The 24,250-nt window shown below is 36.8% G+C and overlaps 1 protein-coding gene across 1 annotated transcript in view; it reads right to left on the reverse strand.

Moving 5' to 3' along the window:
* Positions 1-24,250, reverse strand: part of LOC141440416 (endoplasmic reticulum metallopeptidase 1-like) — a 58,794-nt gene extending 34,544 nt beyond the window's left edge. The window contains exons 1-9 of the mRNA XM_074104925.1: positions 23,944-24,250; positions 14,031-14,117; positions 8,561-8,677; positions 7,935-8,115; positions 5,580-5,741; positions 4,762-4,889; positions 4,548-4,646; positions 2,846-2,990; positions 1,550-1,701 (exon numbers count right to left, since the gene is read on the reverse strand). Coding sequence (XP_073961026.1) covers positions 1,550-1,701; positions 2,846-2,990; positions 4,548-4,646; positions 4,762-4,889; positions 5,580-5,741; positions 7,935-8,115; positions 8,561-8,677; positions 14,031-14,117; positions 23,944-23,997 — 1,125 coding nt within the window. The 5' untranslated portion in view covers positions 23,998-24,250. The remainder of the gene's footprint in view (positions 1-1,549; positions 1,702-2,845; positions 2,991-4,547; positions 4,647-4,761; positions 4,890-5,579; positions 5,742-7,934; positions 8,116-8,560; positions 8,678-14,030; positions 14,118-23,943) is intronic.

Consider the following 24,250-nt stretch of genomic DNA (forward strand, 5'->3'; position numbering starts at 1 on the left):
GGAGTGAATTTAACAAAAAAAAAATTATGGAACTAGATTCTATCTTGGATTTACAGTATGTAAATTAATAATGATGAATAACCTTTTCTAAGCAGCTCATACTGTTGTTAACAGTACTGTGTTTTTTTCATCCCAATGATTTAGTTTATTGCCCATATCTAAGAATATAAGATTTTTACTGTACAACAAGATTTTATTTACTTTTATATCATACTCACTATCATACTAACAAACATACTAACAGGGCAAGTTAAATAAAAGCTTTAATAACTTTATTACTTACATTATTTTTTTAATACAATATTTTTTTGCTGATTGTACTTTGTCCTGGTTGCCACCTAGGACTCGTCAAGACAAATCTAATGAGTCCAAACTCGATGGGGTTATGTCGTTTATTACAGAGTTCTTGTGGTTACCTTCCAGCTCCATCATCAGATCAGCTTCATGTCATAATAATAATATTACATTGTCATTTTATTCACACATGCACGCAAAGTTTCATCTCATCAAAAATCGGGAAGTGGGTCAAATTTAGTTAATACTTACACACTACATACTAATACATACTAATATGGCAAGTTAAATAAATGCTTGTGAAATGTAAATGCATCTACCCGTATTAGTTTGAGTGAAAGTTGCGAAAATTTAAAACATTTAATTTTAACACATTAATTACTTATCAAGTATCAAGCAATTGCGGACACGCTATAAAACTATCGGGTGTTGCAGTAAAGGTTGTTAACCTTGCGGAGAGGGCAGAGCGATACGTCGTTGCTTGGGATGCCCGCGCTTTCTGAGTCGTAACTATTAACGCACGAGGTTATATAATCGATTTAGGACCCAAGTTTAGAAAATTGTCAAACTAAATGAGCTATTATTAAGCGCTGAAAAAATATTACAGACTAAACATTTCTGTAGATTTATAATAAAATTGTTTTATTGGCAAATACATCACAACAAATGAGATAAAAAATGATGAAGTAGACCGATTTAGACCTTTTGAAGAATGGTATTTGAATAATAATAACTAATATTTTGATACATAGTGACCCTATGTCTTAAAAGACTATATTTCCTAATTAAAATACTAAAGTTACACTGTTTGTGTTGGGTTATAATGGGAAATATTTCACATGAAAGACAGCTCTGACGCGTATTTTTGTAAAACTCACTAACAAATGATTGCCAAAAAAGTCGTGACGGAAATAAATGGAAATTCACCGCTATACATCAGAGTAGATTTTATTTATGTTACATTAGTTTTTCTTTAAAAAACGTAAAGCATTTAGACAATTAATAAGCATTTGAAAACCTCAAATCGCTGAATTTACATTTTCGTTGCAACGCTCATTAAGCTTTTGGATTCCTAAGGCAAGCTCACGTCTGCCGCCCCCAAAGTTAGCTCACACTAGATGGCGTTGAGCACGTGTGCACGCATTACTATGCGTGGTATTATACCAGTGTCCTATTTCACGAAGCTACAAGTTACAATTCACAAACGATGGTCTTTGTTTAACAGTATGCATTGAAAAGAGGCCAGGGGACGTACTTTTTGAGCCAGTTCCGGCATGTCTGCGAGCCGAGTGACGAGCGTGAGGAACATGTCGCCGGCGCACTGCAGCACCCCGGGCTGGAGGTTGTCGGGGTGGTCGTTGCGGGTGTGGTACACGTTGCCCCACTTCACGAACGCTATGTCCACGCCTGTCACAGATCCAGGGAAAATAATGGTTTGTTCCTGATTCGCCATATTCCTAATTCGACACTTTCCTAACTGGTCATATTCCCGATTCGTCATATTCCTTACTCGTCATACCATGTACATTTGCCTGCACAACATTAATTATAATATTTAAATCTGTGGTTAATGATAATAGAATAGAATAGAATATTTTTTATTTAGCGATAAAGTTACATAGTGCACAAAAAATTACAGAAATACACATTTGAATACAATACAAATAACATCATCTGACTTTTCGACGGCCTTCGCACTAGACTCTGGGTCTGTATCGCGAGTGCCAATAAGAACCATAATACAGTGCCAGAAACAGATCAAAGTTGTTATTCGACAAAATCTTAGTCGGTTAGGTTATTTTTTTTTATGACCACCCAGAACCGATTTGGGGCACTTATTGTATCGATTCAGAGTCGTCATAAAAAAAACTTAACCTAACCGACTTTAAGCACGTGTTCGTAATTTCATTTGACTGTACAATGACCAGTTAAGAATATGACAAGTTAGGAATATGACCAGTTAGGAAAGTGTCGAATCAGCAATATGACAAATCAGGAACGAATTAGTAGCTGATTTAGTACTAACGTAGTTGATGGGTACATATCGGCTCGCGTAATAAACGCAATATAAAAAGGTACAGTCAAAGTCAAAAATATCCTTACATGTTAGTAATTTGTCACTACGCTTTCTGGAAATTTTAACCTCCTGCTGTCCAAGTCAAATATTTGTTTTTTGAACATGTAACCTTATTTCACTTGTGAGAGAGTTCGATATCAAATTACGCTGGGCGGTAGGAGGTAGACAGGTTCAAAGACGAAGTGAGAACTAGGTACTAAAGTGTAAAGATAATTTTTACTTCGACTGTACTACTTGCTTAACACTTAAAAAAATACTTTCACGAAAGCGGCCTGTCGCTATAAATAACAGTTTTAAGGAAGTTAATTTTTTGTTTGTGGCTGTTGGCTTCTGATTGCCTTGACCTTAGACAAAGATTTTACTTTATGCACTACAGCATAAAAAAAACATTTTACGAAGTTTACGAGCATGAGAACTGAAAGTTTTCTTTTTTTTACAAAAACTTATTTCTCTCTTTCAAAGCTGTGCACTCACCGTAGATCTGTCCGAAGTCCCGCCATATCCTGAAGTCGGTGTCGGAAGGCACAATGCCCGAGGTAAAGAGGAACTCGCCCATGGACTGGGCGCTGGGGCGGTTGGTGGAGCCAGCGTAAGCGCCCAATAGACGAGTGTCCGACACCTGCGAAGGTTAACACTACTACTGCAAGCCGTAATTTAGCTGTACTCTTTCGGACGCCCCTTATTTCGCATAACATCCATTTACATAGTATAACTTCGCATAACAAATTTGGCATAAAAAAGCATAACAATATGTATGGCATAATAAGGAATTTGTATAATATCTATAGCATAACTATATATACGACTATATCCGCAGTAGAACTAAGGTTACCGACATAGCCCGAAGAATTGCGAAACTAAAGTGGCAGTGGGCGGGGCACATTGGTCGCAGGAGTGATGGCCGATGGGGTCAGAAGGTTCTCGAATGGCGTCCGCGGACCGGGAGACGAGCTGTCGGTAGGCCTCCAACAAGATGGAGCGACGACCTGGTTAAGATCGCGGGATCGCGGTGGACGCGGCAAGCACAAGACCGGTCTGAGTGGAGAGCCTTGGGGGAGGCCTATGTCCAGCAGTGGACGTCTTTCAGATGACATGATGATGATAATGATGATGATGATGATAGCATAACTATATTATTATTATTTTTTGGCTTATCCAGTAGGTATTTGAATGTGAGAAGCGCTGCGCCCGGCCGTCCTCAAAGGGACCAGTCTGAAAACCAGCGCCGGGCAATTACGCCCAGCATATGCTGAGACTGGGGACCCATTGTCCCAACTTTTTGTTTTTCTCCCACAATTTTTTATTTATTTTTTACAATGTCTAATTTTAAGTTGGCAATAAAAGTTTTTTTATTTAACTACAACTTTAACTGTCAAGTTATAAGATAACCATTGGAGGAGAAAAGTTTTCACGTTACAAATTGGAAGAAGCGTTGGCAGTCCTCCCACTAGGAGGACAGACGATATCGTGAGGTTGCGGGAACACCGCTGGATACAAGTACTGAGTTGTCGTTCATTGTGGCGTTCTAAGAGGAGACCTTTGTTCAGCAGTGGGCGTCTTCTGGCCGATGATGATGATGATTATCTTTTTCTGGAAGCTTTCGACGTATTTTCATGCTTCGTTTAGCACTCGAGCCATTCGAGTACTTTTCTCCCCCAACGGTTATCTTTTCTTCGAGGCGTGCCCATTGCCACTCAACGTCTTCTCGGAAGAAGGATGTAGGATCAAGAATTGTTTCAAAAATAAGTTGAAAACATGGTTGATAATTTTTTCCATACAAAAAATTGCTAGCTTAGTCAGTACCTAGTTCTGTATAATGTACTGTAAAGACTACTGTAAAAGAAAAAACAATCAAAATTTGATTGCTTAATAGCGACACCTCTTATCCGGGTGAGCAGTTAGTTCTGAAAGAATGTTGACGTCTCTCGATGAGAGCTAAAAACATAGATGTCGCTAGTGTCGCTGCTTAAGTGGCTAGTAAAGAAAAAAGCAGGCTGAAATGTGAGGTGCGTGGGAGTGTGTTAGACTCATATCCAGTGGAGGTGTAGGGGTAGCACGCAGCACGGAATGCTGAGGACCTGGGTTCGATTCCCAGCGCTGGTCTATTTTTCTGGTTCTTTCTGTGCATCCATGTTTCAGTTTGTATTTTCGTTCTTTCTTTCTTTTATCAATGTACCTGGAAGAGATTAGCTTTCCCGTTCATCCCGGCGGCGTCGAGGTTGACGACCGTGGTCACGCCGCGGGACCACGGGTGCTGAAGGAACGCGTGGCTACCCTACGACATATAAGCATTACAACAAAAAGGTTTTCTATAACTAAACAACCTTACTTCAAATAGAATTGAATTTTTATTCTGAAGGATTAAATGACTTGAAAATTAGATAAATTACCTGTAGAGGATTCTCTTCGGCTCCGTTGAACAGAAATATGAGGTTGTGCTTGAACTTTTCTCTCTTTTGTGACATTCTGTGCAGCGTTTCCGTCATTATCGCGCAAAACGCCACATTGTCTGACGCTCCTGCAATAATATATATTTTTTAAGTTATAATAGTTACTTTTTTTAAACTGACTAGCTATTAGCCTCTATCTCACCTGATGGTAAGAGTAGATGAGGCTGAAAATGTAAACTGTTCCATGTTTTTATAATTCAGAGTTGATGACATGATGATGTAGTAAGTCGACTGTGAAGATAGTGATAAAGATACAGGTGGAGGTGGAGATGATAACGATAGAGATTATTATGATGATGATACAGCTGTCGATAGTGATGATGTAGCTGATGATAATAATAAATAAGATGAATTCGTTTATGGTGATAAAGAGGACTATTATGATAAAATTAAAAATAACTAGATATGAATATGATGATGATCATGAAGCTGATAATGATGAACGATGATAATGATAGGAACTATAATATTTAAGATAATATTTATTTAAATATAAATTGATGTTTGATCGATTTTAATTGGTAAGTAGATAGGTATGTTATCGTTCCACCCGACTTTAATAGAATAACTTATAAAATCAAAATTTAACAGGAAAAGAGGTAATGACATTATTATATTTTTAGAATAAATCACGCCGGTCTGGATTACTTAAAATATTTATGACACACTTGATGAAAATGCCAATGAAAAAGATAATTATGATGATGATGATACAGATGACTATGGCGATGCTTGAGACGTTAATTAAGCAACCTTACCTAACGCAAAAGGCACAGAATCGTAGTGGCAGTTCAGTAATATTGAGGAGCCGAGTTCCCCGTTAGGGAGCACGCCGCTCTCTCCCTCCAACAGGGCTATGATGTTGGACACGTTGTTGTAGGAGTTCAACAGAGGCGCCCCGAATTCTAGACGGTAGTCGCCTGGAATATAGAATTACGTAATAATGAAAATAACTTACCAATAGTTGAGAACGTCTGAAAAAGTCTGAATATTTAATTTTTGATTTTGTATTTAATTTTACATAACGAAACAGTAATGGCATTAAATGTTGAATAATCCTTTTTTCAGGCGTTATTTTTCGGAAGTTCATATCAACTTAGTTTCACATTCACGTTTCGAACTCAACCAGATGTCATCCTCAGAGCCACGCAGAGACAGGAGAGGCATAAAGTAACGTTTCCAGCAATAATGTGGGAGGATGTGTTGCGAGCGATGTGTTTTTCATTAACCAATAAAAATGCTTCACTTACACATCCTCGCAAAGCACACTTCTCTGGTGGAAACAGCTGAGCGGAGCGAGGCGAGGTAAATAGAGCGTTCCTATTGGTTATTAAAAACATATTCCTCGCAACACATTCTCGCTTATCTCTGGTGGAAACGCTGCTTCAGTGTAGTACTTATCGACTCTACCTAAATAAGAATAAGAATAAGAATAATTTATTTTAGCAATAAAGTTACATAGTGCACAAAAATTACAGAAATACACATTTGAATAAAATACAAATAAAATCATCTGACTTTTCGACGGCCTTCGCACTAGACTCTGGGTGTATCGCGAGTGCAAATGAAGTTTTAAAAATACAAAATCCTAGTAATAAAAGTGAACTTACTTGAAGTGTGTGTATGATTGTGAGTGTGTACATATGTGTGCGTGTGTGTGTGTGTATGTGTGTATGTATTTGACGTTCAATTGGCTTTAAGGAGATCTTACGTATCTTGGTAATTCAGTTTAGCTAGATGTTCTTCTATAGCACTTTTTAGCTTGGCAGCAGATAGTCTTTGGGGTTCTTGATTTTTTTGCAAATTTTGTTGTAAATGTTTACATGGGAGTAGGGAGGCAGATGTCTGGCGAAACTAGATTTGATTGATGGCAGAGGTATGCTATATACGCGGCGAGAGGAGAGGGTAGGAAAGTCATGTCTTACAATTACTTTCCGATGAGTAGTCACGGCTACTTTTGTAATGTATAATTGTCTGACCCTTAACACCTTACATTCCTTATACAGGTCATCAGAGGGAAACCTATAAGGCTTTCTGAGCATAACTTTTAATACAGCACGTTGAGCGATCTCTAAACTTTTTATATTGGATTTTACTATACCACTCCAAGCTGAAAGACAATACATGCCGATTGACAGAATGCCTTGTAAACCAATATTAAGATGTCTTTTGGTGCTGAATTTCGTAGTGACTTCATTGTCGATATATGTTCTTTTTCCGCATACAAATGGATATTTGACTGTAAAAGAAGTCTGTCAGTGAAGGAAGTTTAAAACAGGAGAATAAGAAAAAAAAACATGTATTTATTTTATAGAAACATTAATGGAACACTTCATAACATTACAACAGAAGAATTTCAACATGCATGAAATTGAAAAAAAAACTGAACTTAAATTAAATTAGAAATTGTTATCCATTCATTGTTCATTGCATAGGTCTCTTTTACATTTTCAACTGCTCGAAAGTTAATTGGAAGAGATCGCTCTTTAACTTATGGCCACCTATTGTTTACCTATACTTTTAATCTTCTTTATTATATTACCTATGTTGTGTAGCGATATATGTATGTATATCGGAAGTCAGCCTGCTGCTACCAGCGAGTACTCGGCTATTTTGGCCATATCGCTCGAAGGGAGTCAGACAACCTAAAATAGAGGGGAAAAGGCCCAGAGGACAGTCATCAACCCGATGGTCGGATCAAATTAAGGCGATCACGGGGCTCACTTTGCCTGCAGACAGGCCGAGGACAGAGTGGTGTGGAAGCAGTTTGTCAACGTCTCCGTAAAGGCTTTTCAAGACGGGCGCGACCTTCAGGAATGGAGAACACGGCGAAGAAGAAGAAGAAGATCGGAAGTCGATAAGTCAGATCAGAAGTCACTATGACAGGTCAAAAAATGCCATGAAAATCCCGCTCTCTGGTGAATTGTGTATTTTTACATTACGTGTAGAGGTGAAGGCGCTGCATGAACACTCATATGTTGCATAAATATACCTATCGTAAGGTCGTCGGTGAGCGAAGTAAATTATTTATAGCTCAGAAACAATAACAGCAAAAATGAATAATCCCTCTTCGACGCTTTATAACCAACTGGGGTGAGCTGTGATGAACTTACCAGAAGCAAGTTGCCAGTCAGTCCGTACAGGCAATCGGGATCCCCTCGCGATGTCATCCAGCAGATCTTTCAAGACCTCAGTTTGTCGCAGATGGTATTCCGACCCTGAGACGCGAGGCTTGGTGCCCATGATTGTGTTAAGGTATCGTAAAGCTGACTCCTCGCTGAAGGCATTTGTGTTCTGAAAATGTTTATTTATGGATTTAGAGATGCTTTAATGAGTTTAAATGCCTTTTAGATGGATTAGTCCAGTACTTATAGCCATAAGAGGGTAATGTAAATACTGACAGTACATATAGCCAAATCACTGGAGCTAAAAGCGCTTGGAAGTTAGCAGACATATTCCTTGAGGATAATAGAGGTGTAGGTAAACACCTGAAATAACGCCTGAATCAATCGATCATTTAAAATTGTTAAAAACACCTAAACAAAGCAGGGAATTTAATAAGCGAAATCGGAAATTTTCATACACAATTTCAAGGGTTATCTATTGTTTGCCCGAAAGTTATATGCTATAATTTCATTTTCCCGAAGTTCATATGCCCGAAACTTCATTTGCCTAAAAAAGATGTCCTCTAAGGCCTATAAAAAAACTTTTGATTTTAAAAGTAAATGTGGGCACTCACATCTCCAGCAATATCTGCATCGCGCAAGACCGAAGGCATATCATCTTCAACCAGCTGCGTCAGGAAAGCCAGCAGCAGATAGAAACCCAGCACTAGCAGTAGGAAGGGACTCGGCACCTGGAAGGTATACAGCATGTTTGTTACTTTAAGAAGATAGTTTATTCAGAATGTAAGGTAGATTGGTCATGCGACACGGAAAACAACAGGTTAAATTAAATAAAAGCTTATAATACCAACGCAAAACATACTATATTTGAACAGACCGTATTCTTGGATATTTTTAACGCCACTGGAAAGAGTAGTAATCTAAATAGTGAAGATGGAAAATTATACTGAAAGGAAATATGACATTATTAAGAAAATAAACAAAACTGCATTCAAAGATTTTAGAAGATTCTTAGGATCGAAGGGACTAAAATAGAATAAAGAGTCACACTATACTTTTATGGCATAAATCGATACAGTTAGTCATAAGGATCAAATCCCACTTACAAACATGGTAAATAAAATGAAAGGAAACCCATTAAATGTAAACTTTATTTTCATTTCATTTTAACGACACGTAGAAAGACAAAAAATTCAAAAATCATTTAATGTAGTTTTGTTTAATTTGAAAAAAAATAAAGGAAAGTTTCCATTGAGTAAAAATTCTATCTTTACTATTGAAAGTACTTTCCCTCCAGGCGGCATTAAAAAATTCCACCCTGTACCTTTATTTAAAATCTGTTGAATTAAAATGAAATGAACGCTTCCATTAGTCTCATGATTAGATGAACAGAGCGGAGCTGTCCAATGTGTATCTATCAACCAATCACATTCATTGAAAGTTTTGAAATTCACAACTATTAATCCCGCCTCTTTGTAATACGAGTATCAATATCACAGTTTGATTGGTCGTTGGTGAGGGTCGATTTTTGAAATCACAACAAAATTAAAAGTTTATTTAACAAGTGCCGACAAACGCATGCAGTGAAAATATCCCTCTAAAGTGGTGAAAAATTGTATATGTATGCTACAAAACAGCCACTTCAATTACTTAGGTACTGCTACTTGCTGAAAAAAAAACAACTCAATTAGTAGTGTCAAAATGTATGAAAGCATGATTGTCAATTAAATCTCGATTTATTTTTCCAGCAATCGGCCCAAATCGGCCATTGTGGCTGTACATTTTCTACTACTCTGCTTCTCCTTCAAATTCAGCACTTTCAAGTGGTATTTTTACAGATGGAATTTTTAAAATCGATCTCCGTCACGACTCCGCTCTGCTCCAATGAGATCACTTTAACCTCGTAAGACCCATGTCTCAATTCGAGTCTTAAATTTGAACCTTAATATCAATCCAGAAGATGATATTTGCTGACTTTTGTCCTAAATTTGGTACGCTGGGCCTTACGAGGCTAAACTAGAACTCTATTACCTCCGACTTCCTCAGCAACATCACTAATCACTATTTAATAATTAAAAACACAATTCAAAACATACCAAACTAAATCAGAGCTTAGCACAAAATGACACCCGAATCGAAATGGTCAACGGACTGAAATAAAAAAATAATAAATATGCAACACAGTGGCATGCCAAAACTGACCACAATGTCATCAACATACAACGCAAAATCACTTGACCATCGTAATGACACTGGCGTCTTAATGTAAAGGTGTTAGGTCTAAAACGGCTGAGCTCTTTATAATTTTATGCTGTTTAATGAGATCATATTCTGGTTTAGTGCAGTCGTATGACCTTATATGTATGCCTTTATATTACAAACAATAAGGTTGACATTTGAAGCTATGGCTGTAAAGACATTTATGAACTCGACTGTACTATATAGTTTGCCAAATTTTCTAGACGAGTTTTTACACTCGGCTTCGCCCGCATATACTCCATTAATCTTATTAAGTTTGGGACTCCTATCTATGTACGTCCTTGGCTCCTTTCAGAATGAAAGGGCTTGATCTATAGTTTCAACGCATGCCTAATGCAGGTTGAGAACTTCAAACGCACCATTGGATTGCTTCGCAAACATATGTAGGTTTCTTCGCAATATTTTCCAGGCTCGAGTCCACGACTTTGCTTGCAAAGGACAGACCACTGTGCTACGACGGTTATTTTAGCCACGTGACTACAATTCCTCTGATTTTGCGTATGTTTACGCTTCTTTACACTATTAGGCCCCTATATGTACTATAAAAATTACAAGTGCTACAGGGTGGAACAACTGTTTCTTGTTGTTCTGTCCCGTCAGTGAGGGGACAAAAGTAGTACAGTTTAATAGAAGAAATCATTTTTTACTTCTTTACCACAAAAGCGTAAATTTCTTCTAGCGATTCACCGACTCGCATTTTACCTCGAATGTTTAATTATAGCTTTCTGTCACAATCGTTTATTTTTTAAGTCACTATAGATTTTAGTCGCATTTCACCTTGATCGTGCATTTAAGTGTCGCGTTGAGTCTCAATCGTGTTTTTTTTAGTCGCTATAAGTTTTAGTCGCATTTCACCTTGATCGTGTTATAGTGTATTTTAGTGAAAACATCAATTAACAAGGTAAAATATAATTTATTTACACATATTCTATAAACTATACATAGAAAGATACATTAGAAAGTAATAACAAATAAAAATGGAAAACTAATAAATTGATTAACTAAGAAAAAATGGTCAAGTCAGTCTGTCAGTCGGAGTGTGGTAGAGCAGCACCATCATCAAAGCCAAACAGCTTCGCTGCTGGCTTCCATTAGTGACGGGTGCCTTAACAATTAACACGTCAAATTAATAGAGTCCCAGGCAAACATCGATGTTGAAATGCGTCTATGGTGAAATACTACACGAAAAATCGGAAGCTACCAATTAATTATACTAATGTGTAAAAAGCTACGCGAAAAATTGCGTCAAGTACAAGATTCTATTGAAATGTTAGTTCGAGATGAAATGAGATTCGGTGGATCGCTACAAGGAATTTATGCTTTTGAGGTAAAGAACTAACAAATGGAAGAAATGTTGTGTGACATTATACTAACATGCTTATTAGACGACCAATTATAGGGGCCTTAAAACTACCACAAACACGCATGTTTGGCAAATTTTAATCCTATAAACTTACGGTTTAAAGAGTGACTCAGGAGACCGTAACTATAGCAACGAGTGACAAGAAAAAATTGATCGACCCTACAAATCAACATAATTAACTTTCTCATCAAAAAAAGTCTAAACTGTGTAGAATTGTAGCACTTGTATGTTGTATAGGGGCCTTGTCGCCACCACCAGCTACTTAGGTAGTTGCAGAAATAGCGATCTATCTAGATGCTGAGTGATCTAGACTTATCTTACACAATTTTCCACTAAGGTCAAGCAGATTCTATGTGTCCATGACTCGTTAGACCGACTTATATAGTGTGTAAGGCGGTGTTATTTAACAATTGTAGTCTTAAAATAACCTCCGCCATTGTTCAATTGTGCTTTGAGTGAAAATCAAACGCAGCGTGCATTCATAAAGCCAATTCAAAGCAAACAGCGGTCGAGACTGCCACAGTTAACTAAAACAGGACATATTTATGCATACATCCATACCATAAGTAATTTATACTTACTATTAAAACAACCATCTTTCGCCAACGTTAGGGAATTCCATTTCCGAGCGAATTTTACAAAAATATTTCATTGTTCCTTATGACATAGATCGTATGGGCAACATATTTAATCCTTTTCCAGCCATAGTGCATATATCGACCATATAAATGTATACAAATATTCGACCTTGCTAAATTTACAATATGGTATGAAATCAAGTGAAATCGTCAAATTCGTTTTTAAATGAATCCCTCATAGGTTAACAATAGGTACCGGGTATGGCCTGTAATAAGAGCAAAAAATTAAAATATAGATCATACTCCTCAAACTGAACAACATTAGTTTAGTGACTTTTAAAAATGATTAGTTTTTTAATTTTTATTACACTTAAGTTTTTTCGAAGAAGCCATGTAAAGTAAAATGCTTGATGTTTGTAGCGTGACGCGACGTCAGTTGGGTTCTAGGATGGCGTACATTGATAGCAGTATTTAATTTGTATGAAAAAAGGAAGATTCAAAAACTCCATTATTTTTAAAAGTCGCTGAACTGACGAGGACGATCTATGTTTTAATTTTTTGCTCGTATTACAGGCCACACCCGGTATAAAACTGTGATCCATTTTGTGGTAGCGTAAGTATCTAAATTCGCGGGGCCTGGAAAAGCGTTAAACTTCAGTTTTCTAGGTCCAAGGAATCGCATTGGACGTTGATGTATCAGTCAGTCTAAATGTACAATTAACGTGCTCTTTTTCTCTCTACATTTCTGTGTGTCTGTAACCATTTAAAGGCAAAATAACGAAATCAATTTTACTGTAATTTGGCAAGCTTAAAAACGTACATTTAACGTTTGAAAAAAAAAACAATTTAATAACCGTCAGACTTGACAACTTTAACTAAAAATATTTTTTTACTTTGACGCAAAATAGTCTTCAAGTCCTCCTTAAATTACAATGTTGACCACACACCATCTAACGCGATATTTATCATACCAACATGATACTGCGCGCGAGTATCGAGCATATAACCACCTACTGTAAACCAGCGCTGGCAGCTTCCGCGTAAGCGCAGCATTAGCTGAGTTTGCTCCTTTTTCCGCAGGACAGACTACTATCTTGTATTGTTTATATTGTTGTCTTGCATTGTTTGTACTGTTGGCAATTAAATATTTTCTTTCTTTCTTTCTTTCTTTCTTTCTTTCTTTCTTTCTTTCATATTCATGATAAGTACTAAATATCCTATGTATGACTCAAGTAAGGCACACCTTGTTACAGCTAGGAAGGTAGCTCCCAAATCTGAGGAAACGCCTTAAGCGAATCCTAAGCTACGCCCTACGGCAAACCGAATACTTCCATACTCATTCCTGTAGCAGTCTCAACCGTTCTTACATCTAAGACGAACCACCGGAATCACACAGGCTGGACATAATTAATACCTTCACCAGATTACTCTAACATATTACTGAACAAAACGGGTTATATGTAAACAAAAAGCTGGCCGGTTGCGTATAGAAAAAAAAAACACCATTCCAATGTTTTTTTCATCAGAAACCCTTCAAGATGTCGCTTCTCTGACACGTGATGCGACAATCTTTCGCTACTACCAATACTCAAGCATAAAATACTCCATGCCTTTCAGAGACCCTCAACCTTATGCCCGGTTCACATTATTCCAGTAAAATCGTGCCAATAGCGATACATTGCGGGGTCACAATCCAAACGTTACACAAGATCGATCGAGCACCGCAGTGTAATGCTACTGGAACGGTTTTACTGGAATAATGTGAACGGGGCTTTAAGCAATCCGTTGTGTCCAATAACAAGTGTCCCAGATGCTTCAACAAAAAAACACATGTAACATTTACGTGACAGCGTATGTGTGAATGCGGTATCCGTCTCTCAGTACCGTACTAGATGAGGCATTAACCCTGTGCCATGGCTTCTCGTCAGGCTCCTCTAGTTCAGGAACCTCATAACCTATGTAGGGGCGGCTCTGGAAAAAGGCAGGTGGATATGAGGATAGTAGAAGCGAAACTCCAACGGATCTCCCTCAACGGATCAGCCCTCTTGTGGGCTTTCAGGGGGCAGAGGCAGTAAAACGCTCAGGGAGAATTATACGGCGTTATTTAGTAAAAGAAAAGGGGGTGCATTAGATAAGAAAAAAAACTCAAGTGACATTGGGCAAAATGCGGTTGAGAACCTATCCCTAAGGCCATTACGATCGCACTACCTTTTCCTGCGATAGCGTGCGTTAAACAATAGGTCCTCATATTTCATTTACAATTTTACATAAATAAACCGGGTATAGTGGCGGTGACTGAAGTACAGGAGTTTCGCTTCTATTGGTCTTAAATCTAATGAAGTAAAGCTTATGAATTATGATAATGGTGGATTACTAAACGAAAAGGCCCTGGATGTTTCTTATAAGTCTTCAAGAACAAATATGTAACCTTCCTGTGACAATTAAAAACTTAAGCTGCATACCGTACCAGCATTATTAGAGCAGGTTTATTTGTTAGATAAAATAATTTAGACACTCAACTTTTGTTGTTATTTTACTGTCAGTAGTAAAATGTCCATGGAACATCAAAACAAATCGAAATAAACCATCGAGATTAAAAGGTTGTAACTGTTGTGAGAAAAAATTACATTCATGCATTATGGAACTAGATATTATTTATTTACGGCTAACATACACCAAATAAAAGTCAGACAAAGAGGAGCGAATCATGTTGCGCGTCTCACATTTCAACAATGAAAGTATTTAGTCCAAAAGTGAAATACTGGACAAAAATGTTAACCTAACGTTTGAAGACGTCACAGTTGTCACCGTTGAATGACTGTTCTTCCTGACCGTCATTTTGATGACAAATAATCGACGCCAGTATTCGTCATCATACCAAAAATCGGCTCAGGATGACTTCGTCCACAGTCCCATTTTGTCACCTTCTTAAATCGTCCTCATTCTCATACAGTCTACTGTTCTGATTCGCCAAAATTTCCACATCGTCACTTTCCTATCTTGTCCGCTTTCTTACGTGGGCCACAGTACCAAGTCGTCAACATTATTGCATTGTTCATTATCCAGACTAATATAAATGCTCTATAAATGGTTATTGAAAAGGGGCTTTTTTTGCAAATTACTCTCGGGATATTTTGCTATTTTAACGCTTAAATTGACCAATTGAGTGAGACAACGTCTGCTAAACGTGGACGAGTTGGCACTGCTGACCAAGTAGTACTGTGGTCTATAAAATAAAGTGGACGAGTTGACACTATGGTCTAGACAAAATAGGTTATGGACGATATCATAAAGTGGACGAGTTAGGAAGGTGACGATTTAGGAATTGTAGACTGACGACATGGCACTGTGGACGATTTAAGAAGGTGACGAAATGGGACTGTGGACGAAGTCGTCCTGAGCCCAAAAATCCCCAAAAGCATTTTTCACTTTCAATACACGTTATTGACTCATACACTGGTGAAAAATTAATGTTTTTTTTTTTCATAACTGTACCGATTGGACAGAAAATTTGCTATCTTCGTTATTAAGGATACTTTTCCTTTTTCCTTGAGGGTCTAGGGTGGAAGATCAAAACCAGGTGGGTTCCATACTATACTGAATTTAACATTTCTTATGCAAAATACGATTGTGTTTTGCCACAGTCTTGGTGAAGAGTGAAGAATAGAACACACTTTATAAATAGAACACGCTTCTATAGTAGCTGCTCATTTGTCCAAGATTTGAAAACGTTTTAGAGAATATTTAAACAGGCAGAAAATAATTCATAGCTGGACGAGGACAAGCGTATGCTTTTCGCGAATATGGAAACAGATAACCAAATACTCATCAAATATACAGCTCTACAACTATACAAGTATATCGACTCTATAGTCTCTCTATGAATGATGAATAGCCTTAAAACTACCGTTATTTTCTTACGTCAATTACACACAACACAAATTAAATCACAGTTCACCATACATTTCTATCGGCCCGGCCCATTTTCCAAAGCAATAACGTTGATAGTATGGCTTCTTCACAGTGACTGTTTCACTTATCTTGCCCCTAACCTTAACTTCCTAAAATCTGATTACGCATACGTTTGAGATAGCGATATAGTTTAATTTAATCCCGTCGAACTGTTATAAAATTAGGTAAATAAAAATTCAGCATAAAAGTCGAACATAAAAATTCAGCACTAGCAGCCTCCTAAAGATGATAGCTGTAACAGATGATTGCTCTATAATGCAAAATTTAATTAAATCAACACTATAACTTATCATTATTAATTCTTATTAGATCAAGATCACTAAGTAAATTTGATTAAAGGAGCGGCCACGCCTGCTTGAAAAACGCTGACGGTACGGAATCGCAGTGACGCATCGTATGCGCACTGTTTTTTTTTTCCATGCTTTCCACACCGCTTCTTAAAATACAAACGTGAGGACTTTACCGCACGCTCTCTACCAAAAGTCGTGTATAATAAAAGTAGTCGTGTGTAATAAAATTAATCAATGGGTGCTGGGTGTTTCACCATCCATTGATTAGTGTTATCTGGTGGTTAGGTGTGATGCCGTCTCTATTTGTTTAGTTCGAATAGACGGAGACGGCATCACATTTAACCGTCGGTTAACACTAATTAATTGACGGTGAAACAGCCCCTAGAGTCCTAACTTAAATACAACCGCAAAGTGACGCCTGATGAAATAAACTATTTTAGTAGTCTGTTTAAAATGACGCCTGAACTTAACATTATAGCAAATATTAATATCGACAAGAATTAGCTAAGATAATCACAAGAAAACATATATTGATTGTACATACTAAACAATATACATTATGATAACTCAAATCAAAAAGTCGGTCATATAAAGTTGTTCATTGAAAATCTGACAATAACTATTAATAAATTTTATCAATTTAATCACCATGTTGAGTGGGGCTCGATTTATACTGTTCGATGTTCATTCAAAATGATTTTTTTTCAACGCATTTTATCGTGTACGAATATGTGCAAATAAATGTCTCTTTATTTCTCTCTCTCATATTGGAGTAGGTAACTACATAATTCGGCTTGTTTAACTTTAAGTAACATGTTGATTTAGTTGCTGCATGTCTTCGCATGTTTTTCCCTGAAATACATACGATATTACTCAGAATAAGGATTCTGGAAAACACTCGTTCAGAATAGAATTCGTTTTCCTTTATTGGAGAATAGTCTATTCAATCAAGATAACACTCTCGAAGATCACAGAAGAAGGGGTTCTAAATCTAAAAATTTTTTGTGAAGTCGTAGTAATAATAATGATGATGATGAATACTTAAAAGAAGTAAGTAATAAGATGAAGTCATAATTTTGTTTATTTTGTAAGTAGATAAATACGTAATTTACTTACAAAATAACACAATATTAATACGTACCTTGCTACATAATATTAATTCGATTTATATTTATACATTTAATAAATGTGTTTCTTGGACTCATCCACTCTCATTCTCTGTTTAAAAATATTCTACTCGTATGGGCAGCGTTCTTTATTGCCAACTCCAGTTTAGCGGTGTGGAAGGCAAAGCGAAACGACCACCAAAGTCATTGTGAAGATTCACTACGGACGATCACGATTCGTTCCTGATTCGTCATAGTCCTAATTTAATTAGTCATATTCCTGATTCGACACTTTCCCAATTGGTCATATTCCTAACTTGTCATATTCCTGATTCGTCATATTCTGAACTCGTCATTGTACAGTCAAATGAAATTACGAACACGTGCTTACAGACGGTTAGGTTGGTTATTTATTTCATGACCACCCAGAACCATAAAATCGGTTTAAAATTTATGACGGTGGAAGCATTCTACACTTCCACTGAACGTAGATATAGTTTAGATATATAGTTAGTGTTTAATATTGTAACTAAGGGACCCCATACATCCCTGTATTTTTATTATTATTATTTTTTGTATTTTTTTTTCTTTAATTGTATAATATAGTTTTTAAGTATTTTATTTGTAATTATATTATTATGAAAAAATGACTTTCTGCCAAGTTTCTTGCGGCGCATTATTCTTGGCAATGATGGTCTTTCCGAAAGCGCTGGTAGTTTAAAAAATGACGTGTAAAAGTGCCCATTGCGGCCTATTTACTGAATAAATCATTTGACTTTTGAATTTGAATTTGATGTAATAAGTGCCCCGAATCGGTTCTGGGTGGTCATAAAAAAAACCCTTAACCTAACCGACTGAATAATTAATTTTGTGCAGGCAAATTACATGGTATGACGAGTTAGGAATATGACGAATCAGGAATATGACGAGATAGGAATATGACCAGTTAGGAAAGTGTCGAATTAGGAATATGATATTAAAATATGACGAATCAGGAACAAATCACGATCCCGACGGTCAAGATTGTAGCGACTTAGGCCAAATTCCCATTTGCACAAGCAATCATGTGCGTTAAGATAAGACGGCAAAACAGTACGCACAAATGGCTTGTGAACGCCATACAGTTTTTGCGCCAATTTTTGCACAAACGTTTGCGCATACAAGTTTCGTGTAGCCGGGCTTTTAGAAGAGTGCCTCGTCTTGATTGAGGGTCTATCGGCTCAGCGGTGCGGCGAGCTGTTTCTCTATCTATTACTTACGCCAAAGGAAACTTTCCAAAATTGCGGAATTTCTCATATGGAAAATTTTCGGAAACTTCTCATAATTTTGTATAGAGATTGAAACTTTCCGTTTCTTAAATTTAGATTTCCTATATTTCTTGTGAAAATTTCCAGAAATTACCGAGAACTTTCCCAACTTTTTGGAAACTTTCTGCAACTTGCACATCTGTAATTACGCGATAGAAACATACGCCGCATCGTGGTTACTTAGCAACACACGCAATAAACACAAAAAACTCTCCGCGCGCTTGGAGCGTGTAATCATGGCGTAGTTGTTACCGATCGCATCCCAGCTCGAGTAGCTGTACTTAACACACTACAGATTTCGCAACGATATCTTCTGTAAACTTGTTTATTGTCAACTATCAAAGATAACGTCTCAAACTGTACTCACGCAATACGGATACGCGTTTATTTATCATTTACAACCATCGTAAAACAATAAAAACTATCAAACGGGCCGTAAAATTAAAAATATTTCCGCGTGATAGGAACGAATAAATTAGCGGAAAACAAACAGGTGGTGACTCAATATAATAATATAAATATAACAAGTTTCTAGTTTTTTAGGCGATACATTTATTGGTTCATCAAACTTTTATCGGTATTGTGCTTTACCTTGATCAAGGGCTAGAGCCACTGGCTCTACAATAAGAGTCCTTTGCTACTTGAAGATTATATCAGTAGGTAGTTAGACATTTCTTACGCATTCTACGGATAACAGAAGCTAAAGGTTATCAAGTTATAAGCTCGGCACCGGACGGGATCGCCTCGCCTCGACTAACAGTGAGTCAGAAGGACTCCAGAATTAAAAGATCGTATCAAGCCGTCCTTCAGGTGATAGATAATCACCTGAACCTGGCTTCAGCATAATGCTGAGTCAGCGACCGTTTCACTTTCGCGGGGACACACAACATTGTGTATATTGTATTTACTATTTTCATGTGTTTTTCTGTATTTTTTGTGTTAATTTTGCTGTATTTGTGTGTGTTCTTATAGTGTGGTGGTGTGGTGGAGGAACTGCATTGACACGCATATCTTGAGAGAGAGAGAGAGAAACATTTATTTGCACATATTCGATACACATAAAAATACATTACATGGAAAAAAATAAAAATAACATCGAATAGTATAAAGTGGACCCCACTCAGGATAATGTTACGGCAAGCCGCAACGCTGTTTTTCAGTGGGACCCATTTAAAAACTAAAACATTATAAGGAACATTACAACGCACTATGACGACACGAACGCCAGCGGATGGAAGTTCGCAAAGAAACTTCGTAAAGAATCTTGCACACCTAAACGTAGCTCTATCATTAACTCGTGGGTTTTATCCCAACCCGAAGAAAATCCTAAAATCTTAACCGCTGATTGTGAATAATAACATGACATTTTACATGGGTGTTCGTCATATGTTTGTCCGTCTTTCACGTCGAAACGGAGGGACGGATCGATGTGATTTTTAGCATAGAGATAGTTTATGGGCCAGAGAGAGTGGCATAGGCTACTTTTTATCTCGGAAAAATGCACAGTTCCCGAGGGAACAGAGCGCGATAACCGAATACCACGCGGGCGTAGCCGTGGGCAAAAGCTACTAGCTTAGCTATTATTAAAGCGAAAAATATTGTCTTGCGCCTTGCACCAACCGAAATAGTACATTGTGTCTTAAGGCCGGTAGATAAGGAATTACGAAGAAGAAACGCGAAGTCGAAGACTGCATGATGTTGGTGCTCAGCCCAGCAGCGGCGCACCAGCCGTAGCCGTAGTACATGAACTCATTATACTCTTAAGGTTAAGGTGGTTTTCACCCGGCGAGGCGAGACGAGGCGGGGCGAGACGAGAATCGAAATTTGTATGGTGGCGCTTGAGACGGCCCACGGCGGGCGCGCGAGAATGCATTACAAATTTCAATTCTCGTCCCGCCTCGCCGGTGAAAAATCACCTTTAGACGTTATACGCAAACAAAATGACCAAGTTGGCCAGCATGTTATGACACTGCTTACGAGCAAGTGTAATGAAAAATATTGTTTTGAATTTGATTTTACCATTCATTAGAATGTATGATTATATAATGAATATATTTTCAGGTGTTCCGTGATTACTGCTAAGTGTATGTTGCATTGAAATTATGAATAGCTATTTTAATAAGAAAATAGTACGAAAACATCTGACGCGTGGCGTGTGCGATTCGTACCTAAAAGTGTCAACGAGACCTTATTAATAAGCCTCCGCTGTGCGTTATGTTATACATACCTAAATATTATGGGTATGCTGTACGGAACCCTCTATGCGCCAGTCCGATTCGAACTTCGACTTTTTACTGGTGTGTCGGGAATCTTTGATGAACGAAAAGTGTGGTTTTAAATATTACAAAAGGACTTTATTTTTTAGCATTAAGCCTCTTTCCACTTTAGGGGTATTTTTGTTTACTTAATTAATAGCATGTTTTGAAAAGTTTATTCGTCATTTCCGTTAGTTACATTATTCTTGGGTTTGTCTTGTAATTTTAACCTTCCGTGTTCCGACCGACCGACTAGAACATTATTTATTATAATCCATTTATCTAAAACGATTAGTATGGAGATAGCAAAGCTTATATTTTACGACACTAGCGTAATAAAAGTTTTATTGCACGAATTGTTAGTATTCGCGGAAGTTAAATTGTTTCATTATGGTATAATAGTATAATAGTTTATTTAGCATTAGTAATAGTTTCTTTTGGACTTAGACACTTACAAACGTCGAACGGCTTGAAAAGGAGTGCGCTTATTTGAAAGGGAGTCTCGCAAATATGAGGATATTTTGGGTAAAAAAAATCAAAAATAGTACATTGTGTCTTAAGGGCGGTAAATAAGGAATTACGAACGAGAGTCTATTAGAAGCCCGAAGTCGAAGACTGAGGGCTTTAATGAGTCGATGTTCGTAATTCTAGTACCGCCCGTGCGACATACAATGTTTTTCATCACATTTGCGAGTAAATTTTTATATTTCTAAAAGAAAAAAATATATAATTGTTCCAAATATTGGCGATACCTTAGGCTGCGCTCTTGGTAGCGCCGCCCTCCCCCTCTCCCCCTCCCGCAGCATGCGCCGCAACGTGCGTGTGCATGTGGTCCTGCAGCAGCGCGCGCAGCACCATCAGTACGGGCAATGACTCATTGACCGACCTTGGGCTTCATGACAAGAAAATGTGTACGCGCAATGACTCATGCGACCGACCACGGGTTTCATGACAAGCACATTAAGATCGAGGGTTTTATTTGGGGGGTTGCAACCAAGGTAGCCTGCATGTTTCGACACTGTTTACGAGCAAGTGTGATGAAAAATATGTTAACCTTCAAGTCTTCATTAATATTTTTCATTACTATTATAAATACTACACTTGCTGTGTAATAATATAGTGGCGTTTTTTCTCAATTTGAGTTTTATTTTTACTTTTAGGTGTACTCACCAATATACTGTGATCTTTAAAATGGATGTTAAAATTTTAATCCAAATTACATTTTTAAAAATGGCTTGCGCAAATCTTCCCACGTGAATTCAATCCACTTAAAAAAAGCCTTATTTTAACCAGTTATAAACTTTTTTGGTCTTGGCTGTTGGCACCTGATTGCTTGCTTGGTCTTAGAAGATTTTACTTTATACACTAGAGCATAATATGTTATTTTATATCACCTAGTTCCAATAGATACATAGTGCATCAAAAAACTTACGATTTCTCATTTTACGGATGTGTTGGACTAAAAATGTTGCAATACCTATTTTGCGCAAGCAAATATCTAGAAACACTAAATAAATTCTGTTAATGACATTTAATTTTAAGTATCAGAGAGCAATAAATAAAATTGGATGCAAAAACAAGATTAGATAAAACTAAGCCGTAAAATCAGAGGTGGAAAAAATTAACAACGGCCAACATGAGCTACTGTTCAGCTTCACAATTCAAGTTAAAACAGAATTTTGATAAGATATCTTGCAGTATGCCAATCATTGAGAATTCACTGCAGTAGAAATAGAATAAGGTCATATAACACATATCTTTTTCTTTAAAAACTGTTTATTTTTTTTATTGAAAGTTGCTATTGAAAATTACTGTTCTAAAAAAACTGAGAAATTTATTTAGTCTGCTTTTTTTTAATTTTTACTACAGAAACTAAGTATTTAATTTAAATGCTTCTGACTTTAGCAAAATATAAAGATGCTGAATAAATAACTTTATTAAATTTTAGCACTTCAACCGCTGAACCAATGTAGATTGTTATTAAATTTGGTAGGGAGGTAGCTTAAGACCCTGGAAAGGATATAATATAGGATAGTTCTTATCCCGGAAAAATATGTAATTTCCCGCAGGATAGCTACACCTATAAACTAATTTTTCACAGAAGAAGTTGCAGCTGGTTTAATTGAATTTATTTAAAATTTTGTTAAATAGTCAGGACTAACATAAAAAGATTTCAGTAAATGTTTTGCCATTCTAATTATTCATAAATTATATTTACCCACTTCTAGAGCATCTATATTTCAGTTTGTATTTTCAATTTAGGTTTTATGGGATGACCGTAAAAGTAAAAATTTGGAATAGAAATAAAAAAATACAAAAAGATTCCAAAAAACCCAATCTTAACTTCTAGAGCAATCAATATTGCTCCAAATGCTTACCCAGGTATTCAGAAAATATTCAGAGTATGTACCATCTACTCAATCTCTTTAATTTTAAGAGGCAGACAGTAATTAAATTGGCTTAGGAATCTGCTGAGAAATATTACGTGAAGTAAGGTACAATTACATATTTTTTGTTGCTTTTTTAAATAAATATGGCTCTGTCCATTGGTGGACAATTTTGCCAGTAGGTTTTGCCGTTGTACCGTAAAAATTCTACAAAACGAAATATTAGATGTAATAATAATATTTAAAAACTTACATACCTTTGCTTCTCCTCTCATTGTCATTTTTTGAAACTCTAACTAGGTATATTGAACTCTTTGACTGAAAGACTCATCTCATGACTGAATAAGTTGCTACAAAACTTTTTAATTTTTTAATGACACAAACTTCCGGAACCGCAGCAAAAAGTTTTGCCACCAAATTACGTGTCAAATTAAATACTGTAAAACAAATAACAGGAAAATAAATACTTATTTTAAATACCTTAGATTTCCTCTTCTTTAAATCATCCACATCGGCGCCTTTAAAATCTTTCATTTTTATTTTTAAAAATACACAGCACCTTCGAATTCAAATTGGAATTTTTAATGACTTTTTAATTCTAATTTTAAACGTGAAGATCGATTTCGCGGTTTATTAACGTAAACAGTTTGTTAGCGCCGCAACGGGCACCGCGTTTGACTGTGCTAGCCGATATTAGTTCTGTCGGTAATAAAAACTTCCTAATCTTTGATCGTTATCACTAAAAGTTAATTAGGTTCAGGCTTTCGACTTTCATTCAGTCACGAAG

The sequence above is a fragment of the Choristoneura fumiferana genome, chromosome 22 (genome assembly GCF_025370935.1).
Source record: "Choristoneura fumiferana chromosome 22, NRCan_CFum_1, whole genome shotgun sequence".
In the NCBI taxonomy this organism is placed as follows: Eukaryota; Metazoa; Arthropoda; class Insecta; order Lepidoptera; family Tortricidae; genus Choristoneura; species Choristoneura fumiferana.